Consider the following 19,879-nt stretch of genomic DNA (forward strand, 5'->3'; position numbering starts at 1 on the left):
TGTTTATTGACCACTTGTATTTTTTAAAATGAAGGTTAAGTTTATATCTTTTCTCCATTTTCCCCATTGGCTTATCTTCTTCTCACTCAATTGTAAGAGTTCTTTTTAGATTCTGGATATAAATCCTTTGTCTGATGTAACAGAACCCATGCTTTTAAGCACTCCTCTTTGCTTGATTGGGGGGAATGGAGGAGAGGGAAAGATTTTAAATAGGAGAGAGATGACTGTGTCTTAGACTAGGATAGGGGTTTAGAGGAGCAAAATAGATGGAATTTTAAAGTTATTTTTTAAAAAATTGCTAGGGATTCTGGGTCTATTTGTCTTTCCCTCTTATCGTCTTAATGTTCTTAAATATATCTAAGAAATTAAACCTGAATTATTTCTATGCTTGAATTAACCACAGGAGGATGTCTCAGGAACCTAGGACATACGCCCTTCTCCTATTCCTTTTTCTGAGCTATGGAGTGGCAAGTCTCAGAATTCCAAATTCCAGGCAGGGTAAGTTTCAAGGGAGGAAAAGTCTGTCATGGTTTCCACACATCTTAGGGGATTGAGTGGGGATGGATCAATTTAGGTTTGTAATGTGCTATGGTAAAGTATTATGATGAGAGTGTGTGTGCACGTGTACATGTGCGAGCACATGCATGTAGGGTTTTCACAATTATTCTAAAAGGGTTTTCAAACTAAGGTTTTCTCACATTAGGCACATACAAGTGCAGGTATAATTAAAACCCACTAAAATTTTCCTTCATCACTGACTTTTTAGGGGGACTCTTTTTTCTAACCCACATTTGTATCTTTGAAGGTCACACAATTCTAGTTATACATTCATTGGCTTTCTTACAGATTTGCATCCACTGTTGCAAAAAATGGCAGTGAGTATTCCATTTTTTAAAAAAACCAAAACCTTTTCTACTGGAACAGCCAATTTTTGGACGTTATACTTGATATTTTCTCTTTGCCTTTTAGGAAGAAATAATAGATGGAAACTATCTGATGGGTAATGTCCCCACTCTGTCCCTACTTGCTGCTTCTAAGAATTTCACATGGAATGTGACTGTGATCTCTCTGGAGTGATTCTTTTTTAAACTGCTTTTTCATTTTATTCCCATTGTAGCATTACTGGATCTCATACAGTTTCAAAGGTAACTGGCCTTAGAGGGGAGGAGATGGGATGGAATAGATTTTTAATAAAAACTCTTAGTGAAAGTCTCTTAATTGTAAAAAGCAATACATGCTTATACAAAAATGTCAACCACAGCACAAGTGGCTTTTGTCAAGTAGACACATTTGTTCCACAGACTTTCATTCCTCTTTGCTGTCGCATAGAAGCTAACATTTACTGAGTGTTTACTGTGTAGAAGGTACTGTTCTAAGTGCTTTATGCATAGAAAGACATCTAATCATTGTGGGTACCCTGGGGTCAGTCCTATTGTTATCCCATTAGACAGAATGATGACACTGAAGCCCAACAGGGTGAATCAAGGTCATATAGCAGGGAAGTGGTGGCAATGCAGCATGTACCCATCATCCGGACTCCATGGTCTGTTGCCTTCACCTGGTTATGTTATGTACTGCAGGTGGGCCAGTGTTAGATACTGGGGCATGAGGCAGGGCACTGGAGGGTCTGGTGGAAAGACAGATGTTAGCAGATGGTTCTAACATGATGAGTATTCTGAAGGAGAAGAAATGGAGGCCTTGGGTCTCATGGCAGAGGCACCCAATTATGTGAGAGTGATAGATCCCCATAAAACTCCTCTCCCTAAAATAACTCCAGTTGATAGTTTTGTATATATTCTTTCAGACTAAATTTTATTTATTCATTATTCTACTTATAACAAAAATGGGATTATAAAAGGCCCTCAAATGGCTTACAGCAGGAAGGTTTATCGTCAGTTATTCTACTTCATCTAGTAGCAAACACCTGACTCACCCCTTTTTTACTGACAGGTGGTAGTCCACTGAATGGGTGTGCCACATTTGTTGAACCTTTCACCTGTTAGATATTTGATTTTTTTCAATGTTTTGGCTATTATGAATGAAACTGTGCATTTTTCTATGCATTGGCCACTGTTTTAAGCACTTTACACAGGTGAGCATATTGAATCCTCACAATTGTTAGCTGTATAACATAGAAAGGGAAATTGAGGCACAGGACAATTCAATAAATTATATAAGGCCACAAAATTAAGTGATTGAGCCAACATTTAAATCCAGGTTTTAAGCCCCCCTTCTCAATGCTATTCCAGCATCTCAGTTCACACAGCATCTGCTTTTTATTTATTTTTATTATTATTATAATTATTATTATTATTTTAAAGATTTTATTTATTTATTTTTAGAGAGGGAAGGGAGGGAGATAGAGAGAGAGAGAGAAACATCAATGTGCGGTTGCTGGGGGTCATGGCCTGCAAACCAGGCATGTGCCCTGACTGGGAGTCGAACCTGCGACACTTTGGTTCGCAGCCTGCACTCAATCCACTGAGCTACGCCAGCCAGGGCTATTTTATTATTTTTAAAAGATTTTATTTATTTATTTGAGGGGAGGGAGAAAGAGAGGAGAGAGATATTGGTGTGAGAGATGTTGACTGGATACCTCTCACAAACCACCAACCAGGGACCTGGCCTGTAACTCAGGCATGTGCCCTGACTGGGAATCGAACAAGTGATCTTTCTGGTTCACAGGCCATCACTCAGTCCACTGAGCCACACCAGCCAGGGCAGCATCTGCTTTTTAGACTTAATTTAATAAGGACACCTTTCTAAGTTCATCTGTTTGATTGTAGTTGATTTAAGTGGATTGTTATGGGAATTATAAAGTTACACACAGCTCAGAGATTGATAATTGTTCTTGGGAGAATGGGATCCAGGTGGATGTCTAGAATTGGAAAATCCCCTAACTGCCTACCCATTGTGCTAGATTAACAAGTCTCCTACCTTCACACATAAAGTTTCTAGCATCCCCAGGCACATCCCACCATCTTCTGTGAACTCTGGTCCCCTGGTCACTGAGCTAGTAGGAGAACTACTCATCATAGGGAAACTGTCATCATGACCTTCTCCCACCTGTCTTTGACGGAAGCTCCCACATGTGGACGTCAGACCTGTCCCACAGAGTCGTGGCCTACCTGAATTCAAGGAATGTTGCCTTCACCATCCTCAGCCTGCAGGTATGTACCTGAGACCCATCTGCATATGTTCCCCTCTCAGTGCTCAGGGATTGCAAACTCAGGCCAGGTAAGTTGGAGAAGTGGGCTAAGTGTAAAGCTAGTTTTCACTTCCTCAAAGAAATGTGTTCTGTCCAGTTTTTCTTGAAACATAATACAAGTTCTTTGTCTATCATTTATTTTTCCCTCTTTGATGGAGACATAGTGTTTTAGGATATAAATTGAGCAGCTGTAACAAAGAGACCCCAAATAACAGTGCTCAAACAATTTAATTTATTTTTGTCTTATGTATTAGTCCACAACTAAGTGAGAGTTCCAGAGAGGGTCTATTTTAAAAGCCCTTCCAGATGCCCAGGTTCCTTCTATCTTGTTGTTTTATCATTCTCTAGGAAGTTGTTGCCCACATGTCTGACACAGCACATCTATCCTCTAACCTAAGGGAGGGTGTGGTGAGAAAGAGGAAGTAAAGGGCAAGCACTTTTTCTTTTAAGGATGTGACCTGCAAGTCCCCCACTTCCTTCTGCTTACCCTCCTTTGGCTCCCAGTCCTTAATCACATCTTGCTGTAGTCCTTCCTCAGAGGCCATCAACTCAGCTTAGACTTGTGGGATTCTGTTGCTACAAGGAAAACAGGAGAGTGGATCTTTGAGTATAATTATCAGTATCTCAGTTATGCATGCAAGAAGTATTTTTCTTCACTTTTAATTCTACTGTAAGAAAAGCAATAGCACGATAATGTTTTTTTAAGTGTATAGTTAAGCATGTTATTTTCCCTTACATTTTTTATTGTTATTCTATTACAGTTGTCCCAGTTTTTCCCCCTTTGCCTTCCTCTGCCCAGCTCAACCCTACTCCCAGTCAGTCCCCACACTGTTGTCCACATCCATGAGTCATTCATACATATTCCTTGACTAGTGCCTTCTCTTTCTTTCCACCATAATTTCCCACCTACCTCCCCTTTGGTCACTTTCAGTCTGTTCCATGTTTCCATGCCTCTGAGTCTATTTTGCTTGCTAGTTTATTTTGTTGATTAGATTCCTCTTATAAGTGAGATCATATGGTATTCTTCTTTCACCAACTGGCTTATTTCACTTATCATAATACTCTCCAGTTCCATCCACACTGTCACATAAGGTAAGAGTTCCTTCTTTCTTTCTGCTTTGTAGTATTCCATTGTGTAAATGTACCACAGCTCTTTGATCCATTTGCTGACCATTTACTGATGGGTACTTAGGCTGTTTCCAGCACTAGGCTATTGTAAATAGTGCAGTTATGAACACAAGGGTACATAAGTTCTTTTGAATTGGTGTTTCAGTATTCTTAGTGTATATTCCCAGCAGTGGAATCACTCGGTCAAAAGGCAGTTCCATTTTTAATTTTTTGAGGAAATTACATACTGTTTTCCATAGCAGCTGTACTGGTCTGCATTCCTACCAGCAGTGCATAAGGTTCCTTTTTTTTCCACATCCTACCAGCAATTATTCTCTATTTATTAATGATAGCCATTCTGACAGGTGTGCAGTGATATATCATCATGGACTTAATTTGCATCACTCTGATGGCTAGTGATGTAGAGCATCTTTTCATATGTCTATGGGCCATCTGTATATCCTCCTTGGAGAAGTGTATTCAGGTCTTTTGCCCATTTTTTAGAAGTATTTTTTATTGATTATGCTATTACAGTTTTCCTGATTCCCCCCCCCCCTTTATTCCCTCTCCACCCTGACCCCCCAACCCTCCAGCATCCCCCCTCTTAGTTCATGTCCATGGGTTATACATACAGGTTCTTTGAGTTCTCTTGTTTCCTATACCATTTTTATCTTTTTCCATCTATTTTATGCCTACTAATTATGCTTCTTCTTCCCTGTACCTTTTCCCTCCTTTCCCCCTCCCCACTGACCTCTCTCTGTGTGATGTCCATTTCTATGATTCTGTTCCTGTTCTAGTTGTTTGCTTAGTTTTTGTTTTTCTTTTCTTTTAGGTTCATTTGTTAATAGTTGTGAGTTTGTTGTCATTTTATTGTTCATATTTTTGATCTTCTTTTTCGTAGATAAGTCCCTTTAACGTTATGTATAATAAGGGCTTGGTGATGAACTCCTTTAACTTGGTCTTCTCTGGGAAGCATTTGATCTGCCCTTCCATTCTAAATGAAAGCTTTGCTGGATAGAGTAATCTTGGATGTAGGTCCTTGCCTTTCATGACTTGGAACACTTCTTTCCAGCCCCTTCTTGCCTGTAAGGTTTCTTTTGAGAAATCAGCTGATAGCCTTGTGGGTATTCCTTTGTAAGTAACTGCCTCCTTTTCTCTTGCTGCTTTTAGGATTCTCTTTATATTTAATCTTGGGTAACTTAATGATGATGTGTCTTGGCTTGTTCCTCTTTGGGTCCAACTTCTTTGGGACTCTCTGGGCTTCCTGGACCTCCTGGAAGTCTATTTTCTTCACTAGATTGGGGAAGTTTTCCTTCATTATTTGTTCAAATAAGTTTTCAATTTCTTGCTGCTGTTCTTCTCCTTCTGGCACCCCTATAATTTGGATATTGGAATGTTTCAGGTTGTCCCAGAGAACCCTCAGCCTCTCTTCATTTTTTGGGATTCCTGTTTCTTTTTTCTGATCTAGTTGGATGTTGATTTCTTCCTTTTGTTCCAAATTGTTGCTTTGAACCCTGGTTTCCTTCTTGTCACTGTTGGTCCCCTGAATATTTTGCTTTATTTCATTTTGGGTATCTTTTATTTGTTCTTTCATTTTTTGACCAAGCTCAATCAGTTCTGTAAGCAATTTGATTATCAGGGCTTTAAATTCTCCATCAGATAGGTTGGCAATCTCCTCATTGCTTAGTTCTGAGGTTTTGCTTTGTTCTTTCATTTGGGCCTTATTTCTTCATCTTGACAAACCTGGTAAGTTGTAAGGGGCGGGGCCTTAGGTATTCACCCAGGCAGGGCAACCCTCATTGCTGAGCTGCGTGTGGGGGAGAGGCCAGAGAGGGAACAATACTTCTTGCCTGTTCATCTGTAGCGCACTTTCCAACAGGCTGTCTGTCAGACTGGACGTATCTCTCACTGTGGCAACCCCAGGTGTAGCCCACAGTCAGCTTTGAGTCTCAGTTTTCCTCTTAAATAAGCCCCTTCCAGACAGCTCTGCTTAGCTCAGCAGTCAGCCCAGTCCCCAGCCACCTTGCTGCGGTTTTTCTGAGTTGACCAGCGCTGTCCGCCTTACCGGTCTGGTTATTCTGGTTGATTTTTTCTTAAGTCCTTGGTTGGTTGTCAGAGTTCCATGCAGTTTGATTTTCTGAAATTTTTGGTTATTTATTGATTTTAGATTGGTTGTTATCCTCCTTTTGGTTGTGCAGGAAGTGAAGGGTTTCTACCTACGCCTCCATCTTGGCTGGAAGTCTTTTGCCCATTTTTAATTGGATTATTTTTATTCCTGGTGTTCGTTCAGTTGTATGAGGTCTTTATATATTTTAGAGATCAAACCCTTGTCCAAGATATAATTGGCAAATATATTTTCCCATACAGTTGGTTCCCTTTTCATTTTGCTGATGTTTTCTTTAGTCATGTAGAAGCTTTTGAATTTGGTGTACTCCCATTTGTTTATTTTTCCTTTCTTTCCCTTGTGCTAGGAGATATATTGGCAAAAATATTGCTATATGGGATAGCTGAAATTTTACTGCCTATGTTTTCCTCTATGATTTTTATGGTATCACTTTTAACTCATTTATCCACTTTGAGTTCATTCTGGTGTGTGGTGTAAGTTGGTTGTCCAGTTTCACTTTTTTGCATGTATCTGTCCAGCTCTCACACCACCATTTGTTGAAGAGGCTATTTTTACTCCATTGTATGCTCATGCCCCCTTTGTCAAATATTAATTGACCATAGATACTTGGGTTTATTTCTGGGTTCTCTATTCTGTTCCTTGATCTATGTGTCTGTTCTTATGCCAGTACCAGGCTGTTTTGATTACAGTGGCCTTGTAGTATAGTTTGATATCAGGTGTTATGATCCCTCCTACTTTGTTCTTTTTTCCTTAAGATTGCTGAGGCATTCAGGGTCTTTTTTGGTTCCATATGATTTTTGAAATATTTGTTCTATATCTGTGAAATATGTCATTGGTATTTTAATAAGAATTGTGTTGAATCTGTAGATTGCTTTGGGTAGTATGGACATTTTAATTATGTTAATTATCCCAATCCATGAACATGGTGTATGCTTCCATTTATTTGTGTCTTCCTCAGTGTCTTTCTTCAGTGTTCTATAGTTTTCTGAGTATAGGTTTTTTACCCCCTAGGTTAAATTTATTCCTAGGCACTTTATTTTTCTTGTTGCTATAGTAAATGGGATTTCCCCCCTAGTTTCTTTTTCTGATAGTTCATTGTTGGTGTACAAAAATGCCATCAGTTTCTGAATATTGAATTTATATCCTGCCAGTTTGCCTAATTCACTTATTAGGTCAAATAGTTTTTTGGTAGAGACTACAAAGTTTTCTTTGTACACCATCATGCCATTTGCGAATAATGACAGTTTTACTTCCTCCTTTTCAATGTGGATGTCTTTTATTTCTTTCTTGTCTAATTGCTATAACTAAAACTTCCAGTACTATGTTGCATAAGAGTGGTGAAAGTGGACACCCTTGTCTTGTTCCTGATCTTAAGGGGAAAGTTTTTAGATTTTGCCCATTGAGCATGATGTTGGTGGTAGCTTTCTCATATATGGCCTTTATTATGTTGAGGTATGATTCCCCTATTCCTACCTTGCTGAGTGTTTTTATCATAAATGGGTGCTGTACCTTATCAAATGCTTTTTCCACATCTATTGATATAGTCATGTGATTTTTGTCTTTCATTTTGTTTATGTGATGGATTATATTTATTGATTTGTGAGTATTGTACCATCCTTGCATCTCTGGGATGAATCCCACTTGGTCATGGTGTATGATCTTTTTAATGTATTGCTGGATCTGGATTGCCAATATTTTGTTGAGGATTTTAGCATTCTTGTTCATCAGAGATATTGGCCTGTAGTTTTCTGTTTGTTGTGTCTTTTCCCGGTTTTGGAATTAGAATAGTGCTGGTTGTGTTTAAAAAGAGTTTGTGAGTCTTCCCTTTTCTTGAATTTTTTGGAATAGTTTGAGAATAAGAATTAAATTTTCTTTAAATGTTTGGTAAAATTTGCCTGTGAAGCTTTTGTGTGCCAGGAGTTTTTTTTATTACTGCTTCAATTTCACTAGTTGTTATTGGTCTATTCAGGCTTTCTGCTTCCTCCTGATTCTGTTTTAGAAGATTGAATGTTTCTAGAAATTTATCCATTTCACCAGGTTGTTCAATTTCTTGGCATTCAGTTGTTCATAGTAATTTCTTACAATTCTTTTTATATCTTTGGTATTGGTAACTTTTCTTTCATTTCTGATTTTGTTCATTAGGGTTCTCTTTCTTTTTTTCTTCATGAGCTGGCTAAAGGTTTATCAATATTGTTTATCTTTTCAAAGAACTAGCTCCTGGATTCATTGATACTTTGAATTTTTTTTTTTAGTCTCTGTGTCTTTTAATTCTGCTGTGATCTTGATTACTTCCTTCCTTCTACTCACTCTGGGCTTTGTTTGTTGTTCTTCTAGTTCTTGTAGATGTAAGGTTAGGTTGTTTATTTGAGATTTTTCTCTCTTCTTTAGGTAGGCCTGTATCACTATGAACTTTCCTCTCAGGACTGCCTTCGCTGTGTCCCATAGGTTTTGGGTTGTTGTATATTCATTTTCATTTGTTTCCAGATACTTTTGATTTCTTTCTTGATCTCATTGTTAACCCATTCATTATTTAATAACATGTTATTCAGTCTTCATGTATTTAATTGTTTTTGAGTTTATTCCTGGAGATTGCTTTCTTGTTTCAAGCCATTGTGATCTGAAAAAATGCTTGATATGATTTCAATTTTCTTGAATTTTTTGAGTCTTGTTTTTTGTTCTACCTTGTGGCCTGTCTTTGAAAATGGTCTATGTGTATTTGAAAAGAGTGTATTTTGCTTCTTTGGAGTGAAATGTCCTGCAAATATCTATTAAGTCCATTTGATCTAGAGTGTCATTCAATGCTACCCTATCCTTATTGATTCTTTCTTTGGAAGATTTACCCATTGTTGACAGTGGGGTGTTAAAATCCTCTACTATGACTGTATTGCTGTTAGTCTCTTTCTTGAAGTCCTCCGAGATTTTACTTATGTATTTAGGTGCTGCTATGTTGGGCACATATATGTTTAGATGGGCAACATCCTCTTGTTGGACTATTTCCTTAAGTATTAGGTAGTGTCCTTCTCCTTCTTTGTCTTTTGTTACGGCCCTTGCTTTGAAGTCTATTTTATCTGCTATAAGTATCGCTACCCACGCTTTTTCTAAAATGTCTGTTTGGTTAGAATGTATATTGTTTATCCCTTCACTTTCAGCCTCTGTACATCTTTTGTTCTGAGGTGGGTGGGTCTCTTATAGACAGCTTATATATAGGTCATGTTTTCTTATCCATTCAGCTATACCCTATGTATTTTTATTGGTACATTTAGCCCATTTACATTTTTGAAAAAGTTGTATTTATTTATTTTTAGTGAGAGGGGAAGGGAAGGAGAAGGAGAGGGAGAGAAACATCAATGTGTGGTTGCCTCCTGCTGAGCACCTGGCCCACAACCCAAGCATGCCCTGACTGGGAATTGAACCAGCAACTCTTTGGTTCACAGGCCCTCACTCAATCCACTAAGCTACACAAGCCAAGGCTTACATTCAAGGTTGTTATTGATAGGTGTTTATTCATTGCCATGTTTCCCTTTGTACCTGTGTGTATCTCTCTCTTTCTTTCTCTCTCTCTCTTTCTTCATTTTCTTAAAACAGTCTGTTTTCATCTCTTGCAGTGCTGGTTTGCCGGAGATGCTTTTTTAGCCTATTTTGTGTGTGTGTGTGTGTGTGTGTGTGTGTGTGTGTGTGTGTGTGAAGCTCCTTATTTCACTTACTATTTTAAATAAAAGTTTTGCTGGGTAGATTAGTTTTGGTTTCAGGCCTTTGCTTTTCATTACTTGGAATATTTTGTGCCATTGGCTTTGGCTTGTAGTGTTTCTGTTGAGAAGTCAGCTGACAGCCTTATCAGAGCTCCTTTATATGTTACTAGCTCTTTCTCCCTTGCTGCCTTTAAGATTCTCTCTTTGTCTTTAAATTTTGCCATTTTAATTATGATGTGTCTTGGAGTGGGCCTCTTTGGTTTCCTCTTGATGAGACCCTCTGTGCTTCCCGGACTTGTATGACTTTTTCCCTCACCAAGTTAGGGAAATTTTTTGTCATTAATTTTTCAGACAGGTTTTCTGTCCCTTGCTCCTTTTCTTCTCCTTCTGGTATCCCTGTGATTCAAGTATTATTACAATTCATGTTGTCTTGAAGCTCCCTTAAACTACCTTTGTTCTTTTTGAGTCTTTTTTTTTGTTTTGTTTTGTTGCTCTGACTGGGTGTATTTTTCTACCTTGTCTTCCAACTCACTGATTCGATCCTCTGCTTCATCAAGCCTGTTTTTTATTCTTTCCAGTGTATTGTTCATTTGAGATATTGTATTCTTTTTCTCTTGGCTCTTATTCATAGTTTCTGTGTGCTTTTTCATGATGATGTAGTTTCCACTAAGTTCTTTGTAGCTACTATTGAGTTCCTTGTAGTTCTTACTGAGTTCCTTGAGCATCCTTATAACCATTATTTTGAATTCTATGTCTGATAATTTGATTGCCTCAATTTCATTTAGCACTATTTCTGGGGATTCATACTTTCTTCCAGTTGGGTGTCATTTCTTTGTATCCCCATTTTAGATGACTCTTTTTGTTTGTTTCCACTTATTGGGTTGATCTGCTTTGACTCCCTGAGTCATGGGGTGGCTTTCTGTGCTGGGAGACCTGTGGGACTCAGTGGTGCAATCTCCTTGATTTCCTGAGCTGGATGCTCTTGCAATGCCCTTTATGCTGTTTATGTGGGTTCTCTGGTTTTCTTGCTATAGTTGGGTTTTGGTTGTTGTTGGGTCATTCTTTTATGGCTTCTTCTTTTAGGTTGACTCACTGAGAGTCATGATGCCTGCCACATCTTGTATGCTATTATACAGGTACTGTGAGAACAAAACATAACCAGGAAACAAAACTCACCTCCAAAAATACTCCCAACTACAACCACACTACCAACAATGAATGAGTCAGTATTAATAAAGGTGGAAAGAGATGAAGACTCTTATAAGAAAGGAAAAACAAATATGAGATGACAAATAGAAAGAAAAACTATTTTGAGACAGTAGAGGGAGAAGAAATTATAAGAATAGGGAATAGAAAAATGGTGAAGAAAAAAAGACAGGAAAATTTACAGTATAAATTTAAAAATGGAGGGAAGAAAGCAAATAGAGTAGGAGAAGGGAAGAGTATAATATGAGGTTTAAAAAAATAAAAAGATAATGAGAAAATAAGAAGAAAATCGAAGGAAAACAACCACCACAGCAATATCAACCTCAAATGACCAAAGATTAATAAAGGTGGAAAGAGAATAGGAAGGAAAAAAGAAAGAGAAAAAGATTATGACATGTATAAATGAAAAAAAGTGATTTTGAGAAGATAGTGGGAAAAGAAATACAAGAGTAAGGAATAAAAACCAGGCTAAGAGAGGGAAAAATAAAATTTAAAACAAAACAAAATAAAAAGGGCAGGAGGAAGGCAAAATGGAGTAGGGGAAGGGAACAGTTTAAAATTTGAGATTTGAAATACAAAAATAGTGAACATCTAGAAAAAAAAATTTAAGAAATTATCAATAACCACCATGTCAATAACAAAGGAACAAAGATTAATAAAGGTGGAAAGAGAATAAAGATATTATAAGAAAGAGAAGAAGAGTGAGATGACTAGTGGCAAGAAAAATGGTTTTGAGTTCTGGTTGGTGTGGCTTAGTGGATTGAGCACTGGCCTGCAAACTAAAAGGTCACCCATTCAATTCCTGGCCAGGGCACATGCCTGGGTTATGGGCCAGATCCCCAGTTGGGGGTGTGTGAGAGGCAGCCAGTCAGTGTTTCTCTCACACATCAATATTTCTCTCCCTCTCTGTGTTCCTCCCTTCCATTCTCTCTAAAAGTAAATAAATAAAGTCTTAAAAAAAAGAAAAGGAAAATGGTTTTGAGAGGCTGGAAGGAGAAGAAATAGTAATAGTGTGGGATAGAAATAAGGCATACAAAGGGAAAAATGGAATTTAAAACAAAGATGAGAAGGCAAATTAGAATAAGAGAAGGGAGGAGTAAAATATGAAATTTGAAATAAAACTAAAGTACAAAAATAGTGAAATAATAGGAACAAACTTGAAGAGAAAGAAAAGTGTCAACAAGCCATGTCAGAGAAAAAAATAACACAAATAATGAAGAAGACCACAGTGGAATTTGTCTCAGCAGAGTCTAGTATTTGTCACCATCTTCTCTTTCTAGATCCACTCCTGGTGATGTCAGGTGGTGTCCTAGTCTGGCCCTAGGCACCCTATTCAAGACTACAAATGATCCACAGTCTGTGGCTCTCTCCTTAAGGCCTGGCTGGTCTTCCTTGTTCTGTCCTGCTGGCTTTCCATCAGCACAAGGCCCATCAGTGGTTCATCTAAGTCTGCAAGCACTACAAATACTACTTCCACCTGTATCCAAAGGGACTTCTGGTGCAAATGGGAGAGTGGAATCCCTGGGACACCCACAGGAGGCACTGTTCAGTCTTCTGGGAATATGGTGGGAGTGTTTCCTCACCATCCCCCCACCCACCACATGTCTTGGTCTGTTCCAGATAATTTCCAGTGATGTATAGTTTCTGATGAATTAGCTGTCTGTTTCCTGTGAGAGGCCAATCTGTGTAAAAGGGGCAGCTCTTTCTTGCTTGGTGCTGATGGCAGCTCTGTATAAGAGCTGAGGCTAGGCAGGGCCCTGAACACCTGTTGCTGTGCCAGGGCCCAATGAACCAGCGTAGCTTATATTATGTGATAGAAGTTCAGAAAGGGCCCTTTCAGAGCTTCTCTTTTCCCTTGTGGATATGCGCCAAGCAGGGGGCCCTTGAACCTGATCTCAGTGATCAGCAGAGATTGCAATCTCACAGGTGGGTGTTGGGCATACCTGCCTGTGAGTGGACCTGCCTGGCTGCAATGAACCTCAGGTGCTCAGCTCCTGGCCATCCAGTCCCCAGTGTGCCTCTCTCGTAGGAGACTCAGAACCAAATACTCCACTCTGCAGCCCCCTGCTTGCCAGCTGTATTGGCTCAGGTCCCACAGTCCCTTTGACATGCCACTTTCTGTTCTTCCTGTGCAGCTGGACTCAGTGGGAATACACTGCATTTTCACTATGGTTTCTTTGTTGACAGAGGCCCTGTATGAGTGAGCATGGGGTCCCTGCCTTGCCATGCCTCAGCTCTCCCTTTAAAAAAGTCTCTCTGTGGCACCCACACTGTAGCCCATAGCCATGGGTTGGCTCTCTGTGCATTGCCCAAAAGCAGAAAGTCTTGGTCAGGGCTGTCCACAGTTTTAGGAGAGAGTTTCTTTCTGGAACTCTTCTGGTTGGTGCTACAGCTATGGGTGTGCTGTTTGCTGTGTGTGTGCAGCCTAAGTCTCCCAGCCTTTATGTATCCTTCAAAGTCTCTCCTGATTTCCTGTGTGGGATCAATGCTCCTGCTCCAGGATGGGAGGGAGCTATCACAATGTGTTTTCTGTGTGATCTCTCCTCCTCTGCAGGGGCCTCACATGAAGCATTTCCCCCTCAATTTATAAAATCTCTTACTGGAAGATGCAAATCATCTTCTGTACTCCTTGGCTTCAAAAATTCATATTAGCTGAGATTCTGTTGATTGTTCAGGTCACTTTTTGGAAGATCAGCCAAAAACCCATGCTGGAGGCACAAGCAAGTGGGCTCAGCTTCCACCTGCTGGACCTCTGTATTCTATATGGTTATGTTAATAGATGGCAACGGATGTGTGCCTCAAGAAGCAGTAGGGCATGGCAGGGCTGGTGTATTCTGTCTTTACAATTATACTGTGAATAGCTCAGAAAACTGAGGAAATATTTTTCTAGCATTCAAGAACTATTTGACTGAGCAAAGAATTCATGCCAAGGATGAATGAAGTTCTGATGTATATTTCTGTTGTTTCCATGTTTACTTCCTTTTTATTGAAAATGAAAATATCAACCAACATTTACATTTGAACTACCCTCAGAGAGCTGGTTGTTAACCAGTTACTGGGGTACCCACTAGCTGTTGGCCTCACGGTATCTGCTTTCTTTCTACTGTCACCATCTGTGGTAATAAGGGAAGTAATGACTGACACTTTTCTCCATAGCAGTTTGGTTTCTCAGGAGACATACTTTAACCTGATTAGTAGACATACTGTCTGTCTATGTATGTATCTGTGTCTCTATCTATGTGTGTATCTGTGTATCTATCTATCTATCTATCTATCTGTCTAATGCAGGCACAGTTGTAGACACTGGAGACTCAGAGAGACTAAACAGTTATGTTACTACCCATGTGGACCTTGCATTCCAGGGGGAGAGACATTGAGTAAATAGTGAGCTCATTTAAGATAGAGAATAATGGCCTGGTACTTATTGACTACTTACTGTTTGCTATGGACTAGTGAAAAAGCTTTATATACTCATTTGATCATCAGAACAACATTGCCTACTATTGGCTCTATTTTCAGCTGAGGAGACTGAGGTCCAGAGGTGGCATTGCCCATTTAGCAAATAAAAAAATGCAGAATTCCTAGTGAAATTTGACTTGCTGATGAACAACAAATTTTTTTTTTAGTATAAGTATATCCCATGCAATACTTGGGATATACTTATGCTAGAAAATAATTTATTATTCTTCTGCAATTAAGTTTTAACTGGGAATCTTGTATTTTATCTGGCAAGCATAGTTAAATTACTTGCCTAAAGTCACCCAACTAGTAAGAGACAAGGTGAGCATTTATACACAGATTGTCTGGTTCTAGAGTCCACCTTTTGCCTACAACATCACACTATGCTGCCCCTCTACAGCAGCTCCATTTAAGGGAGGTTTAGAAAATAACTCCACAAACAGCAAAGGAAATCTCTTTTAGGAGAGACTGTACTGCTAGCTTGGGGCATGAGAGAGTGCCCATGCGGGGGTGAACTTTCTGGACTTGAAACCTCAATCACCTACAGGGGCCAGGCAGGCCATGGAGAAGGGTGGCTGACTGGGTGGTGAGCTGATTATCATGTCAGGGGATGTGTGCTCAGCATTCCCAATTCTTTGTGTTTTCCAAGAGAAGTTGGAAATCTGAGTTTTTATGAGGAATACCCTCTTTTAAATGTTGGCAGCTAATGAAAAATGTCACAGCTAGCCTATCCAAACGTGTGAAGGCTTCCAGCTTGTGGCCTCTGCAAGGTAGGAACCTGAGCTGGGCTGCTGTCCCTGGTGCTGACTGTGCTTCCTGGCCTGCCCTCACTAACTCTCCCAACATTCCGTGTTCAGGCAACCATGGAAACCCACCTGGAGCAGCGTCTGTACCAGCCCCAAAAGCTACTGCAGGACCTGAGGGAAGCAGACGCCCAGCAGTTCCGCACTGCCATGAAGTACCTCTGGGAAGACAAGAGGGACCACATGGTGAAGAGCTCTTGCATCCATGGAGTAGGGGAGGTCCAGGACCAGCTGGCATTTGTTGAGCTGAAACGAACTGAGGTTGATTTAGGCCCTGACCTTTCTGTGTATCTCCCTGACTTCTTCTCCCTCCCCAGTCCTCCTGGAGCTTTGGACCTAGAATTTTCTCCAAAGTTCAAAGGAAGAAACTTATGATTCACATTTTTATGGCTACTAAGAAATGAGGGGGCACCGAGGGCCTCCTATAATTTGGCTTAATAAATATCCATGGATGATTACTATGCTTATTACTGGGGGCAATAGGTTCAGAGATCAAAGACTGTCCCTGACCTCAAAGAGTTTACATTCTGGAGGGGAGACAAAAAACCAGAAACAGGTCATTTCCACAAAACAAAGTTGGTGATGTAAGAAAAATCAAGGCCTCAGACCCAGGAAATCCACTGGACTTAGAAACAGGAGGTTTTGAGTTTCCTTTTTTTCAGAGATACATTTGTGTGAAGCAGTGTTTCCCGACAGGAGGTGGATCATTTAAGCATTCTAATAATCATAGATATACTGTAATGTTTGTGATTAAAATAGAATGGACACATCAAACCTGTGAGTTTGGTAGTAGAGATGTAATGTTTCTTTTGAAATGAATTTAATTAAAAAAGTTAGTTCAAAAAATATGAAGTAAATAATAGTAAACAAAGTGCCAGATAATGGCAAAAATGGGGGTGGTGGTCTGTGAAAATGATATTGATTAATGTTTATTAAAGGTTTACTATGTGTCAGGTATTATTCTAAGGGAATAGCCAGGAAACTATTTCTATGAAGGGCCACATAGTAAATATTTTAGTCTTTGGAGGCCATACAATTTCTGTCACAAGTACTCAGCTCTGCCATTGAAACAGGAAAGCAGCCTTAGATGGTAGGTAAGTGAAGGGGTGTAGACATCTTCCAATAACAATTTATTCACAAAAATAGGTGGCATGCCAGATTGGGCTGGTGGGCCATAGTTTTGCCAACAGTGCTGTAAGGATGTAACATGCATGGATCCACTGAATTCTCTTAGGGCTTTCTGAAATAAGGATAATAAGAATCTTACCACTTTAACATTCAGGTGAGGAAATGGGCTTGGAGAGTTTGGGAAGTAAACTTGGATTACACACCTTGAAGGGGCAAATCTGAGGTTGGACCCTGGCCTCCTGATTCCAACTTGAGCCTTGCTGGCATCTGGTAAAACCCAAGGGCCTCTTCTCAGAATAACGTGTTAAAATCTATAAAATAAAATACAAGTGATTACAAAGGAAGCCAATTCTATTGAAATTCATTAATCAAATATGTTAAAAAATTGGAGTATGATAATTTATGAGCTTCTTTAACACATCTAATAACAAGATTTAGCAGCAGACCTAATAGGTCCTCTGCAATTTTGAGGGACTGTTGAGTATAAGTGAAATTTCAGATGTCAGCAACAACTGTGACATGCTATAAAAGTGCCTGTGGCTCCTACTGATGACAAATCATAGGTCCTGCGGTAGCAGGACCTATGGGTGACTTGTTGCCTAAGTCTATCCCTGAATGAAATGCTGGATGTCAGTTCTATGTCAGCGAAAATGAGGGTGCAGTTTTCCCTGAAGTGTTAACAAATGTCCTAAATTCTATCCACAAACCCCTGCTTAAGATCCCCTAAGTTGCACTTACTAACAACACAGTTTTGCTCTTGTGGTAAGAGACTGAAGGTAGCTGAGAAGTGTGGGCTTGAACTCAGATTCCATCTCTGTGTAAGTTAGGACAGGTTGCTTATTCCCTCCTGTTTCTTTGTTTGTTTGTTTTTTAAGATTTTTAAAATTTATTTTTAGAGAGAGGGGAAGGGAAGGAGAAAGTGAGGCAGAGAAACATTGATGTGCAAGGGAAACATTGATTGGTGGCTTCTTGCACACCCCCAACCTGGAACCTGGCCTGCAACTCAGACATGTGCCCTGACTGGGAACTGAACTGGCGACCTTTTGCTTTATAGGATGATGCCCAACTCACAGAGCCACACCAGTCAGGGCTCATTTAAGTCTTATGTAAATCTAAGAGGTAGGCACTAATTTTATCTCCATTAAAGAGGAAGAAACTGAGACTTAAAAGAGAGAAGTAATTTGAGAGTAATTTGCTTCAGGATACACAGATAACAAGTGGAGGGTGTGGGATTCGAATCTAAGAATGTCTGACTCTTAGACCTGTAGGCTTAAACTACAGGACTGTTGTGGGAATTTATGAGAAGATGCATGTTTACTCCATGCTTGGCACAGTGCCTATTGTGAGGCAAATGCTTAGTAAATGGTGACTTTTATTTTTGGAGAGTATATTGGGTGAAGGACAGAGGACCCAGTGAGATTGTGACTAAACCCTGTCAGCATTATGGATTTTATGGTTCACAGGATTCATCCATTCATTCATTTCACTTTATTCTCTCATACATTCACTAATTCAACAGGTTATTTCTCAATATCTTCTAGGTACCAGGTATTCCACTAGGCTAATGGCTTGGACCTGAAGGACTGTCCTAGTTCAACCCCACACTAAAATCAGATGCCAGAACTCCACCCCAGACCAGTTAAATCAGCTTCCTTGGGGGTGCTGGGATCACCACCCCACTGGTGCCAATGTGCAGGCAGAGTTGAGAACCACCACCTTGGAGGAAAGAGCACCATGAGCATCTCTAATGCATCACAGGGTTTGGTTTGGGATGCTCTGATCTGACTGAAGCAGGAGAATATCAGAGAGGACATCACCAGTTGTGTGATGACTGAGCTTGGACTTAAAGGATGAGCTGGGTTCTGCTGCGAGAAGGAAGTGGGGAGTGAATTCCAGCTAGAGAAAGGGCCTGAGGTGTGACAGTCATGGTGTATCTCAGAGCAAGGAATGGCACAGTGCGAATAAAGCTGGCAAAAGCTTTGATTTTGTTTTGTAGGTGACACAAAGTTGTAGAAGTTTTGACATAGCAGTGTTACATAGTGGTCCTTAGTTTCCTCACTGCTGCCAAGTGTGGTCCCTGCAGGGCTTCCAAATATAAAGACTGCTCTCAAGGTTAGCTTAGCTTTTTTTATTCCTTTAGGAGCTGGAAGATATCATTATCGACTTGGGAGAGATTCGGAAACAAGCTTTGCAGAGCCCAGGTGTGAACCGCAGCTTATTTCTCATCACACTGGAGAGGTGCTTCCAGGTGCTGAACTCTCTGGAGTGTGTAGAGATCCTGGGCAAGGTGCTGAGAGGGTCCTCAGGGAGCTTCCTGCAGCCTGATATCACAGATAGGCTTCCCCAGGACCTGCATGAAGACGCCTTCAAGAACCTGTGAGTGCTCCTCCCAGCCCTCTTCACTTCACCCACTACCCTTCATAGGCTGTTGTGAGAATTCAAGGAGGTAGTACATGGCAGATGGGAGAAGGCAGGTGGGGACAGGTTAGTATGTGAAGTCTGGAACAGAAGCCTAAAATCTGTGTTTAGAGATGGTTTTATTAAAACAGTGTCTCCCAAATTTCAGTCATTCTGGTCCCATCCTCGCAGTTTTTGCCATATCCATACACACCTGCATTATTATTTATTACTTATTTTCTTTATAGTGACTTAGTCTTTTTACTTCATATTTATTTAAAAAGCAAATTTGGTATTACCCCTGTAAATGGGAAATCAGTGTTATTTGTCTTGAGTAAAAGTAATCATAAAATACTTCTGGCCAAGATGGAGGCGTAGGTAGACACACTGTGCCTTCTCACACAACCAAGATAGGGACAACAACAATTTAGAAATAGAATAACAATGAGAACTGACAGAAAATTGAACTGTATGGAAGTTGGACAACCAAGGAGTTAAAATAGACACATTCATCCAGACTGGTAGGAGGGGCGGAGTCCGGCAGCTGGGTGGAGAGGGGTCACAGCACAAAGAGCAGTGGGACTGGGAGCCTAAGGCATCCTGGGTGCACAATACTACAGTGGGTGGACCCTGAGAACACAGGCGGTGGCTGGCAGACCCAGGGCCCAGGGCAGTAATGGGCAGACCCAGCAAAGTGGTGATTGTTAAGAGAGGCACTGCATGCAAGGCGGCTGGCTGACTGGGCAGTCCCAGGGTC

General features: G+C 40.2%; 1 protein-coding gene across 1 annotated transcript in view; it reads left to right on the plus strand.

Annotated features, from left to right (window-relative positions):
• The first annotated feature begins 407 nt into the window (after positions 1 to 407).
• The window catches only part of OTOA (otoancorin), a 71,774-nt gene continuing 52,302 nt past the window's right edge, over positions 408 to 19,879 (plus strand). Inside the window, exons 1-7 of the mRNA XM_045849113.1 lie at positions 408 to 498; positions 847 to 875; positions 970 to 1,000; positions 1,118 to 1,145; positions 3,083 to 3,170; positions 15,652 to 15,783; positions 18,866 to 19,101. Of these exons, the coding sequence (XP_045705069.1) occupies positions 408 to 498; positions 847 to 875; positions 970 to 1,000; positions 1,118 to 1,145; positions 3,083 to 3,170; positions 15,652 to 15,783; positions 18,866 to 19,101 (635 nt within the window). The remainder of the gene's footprint in view (positions 499 to 846; positions 876 to 969; positions 1,001 to 1,117; positions 1,146 to 3,082; positions 3,171 to 15,651; positions 15,784 to 18,865; positions 19,102 to 19,879) is intronic.

Source organism: Phyllostomus hastatus, unplaced genomic scaffold, assembly GCF_019186645.2.
Source record: "Phyllostomus hastatus isolate PE091 unplaced genomic scaffold, TTU_PhHast_1.1 phas_contig_64, whole genome shotgun sequence".
NCBI lineage: Eukaryota > Metazoa > Chordata > Mammalia > Chiroptera > Phyllostomidae > Phyllostomus > Phyllostomus hastatus.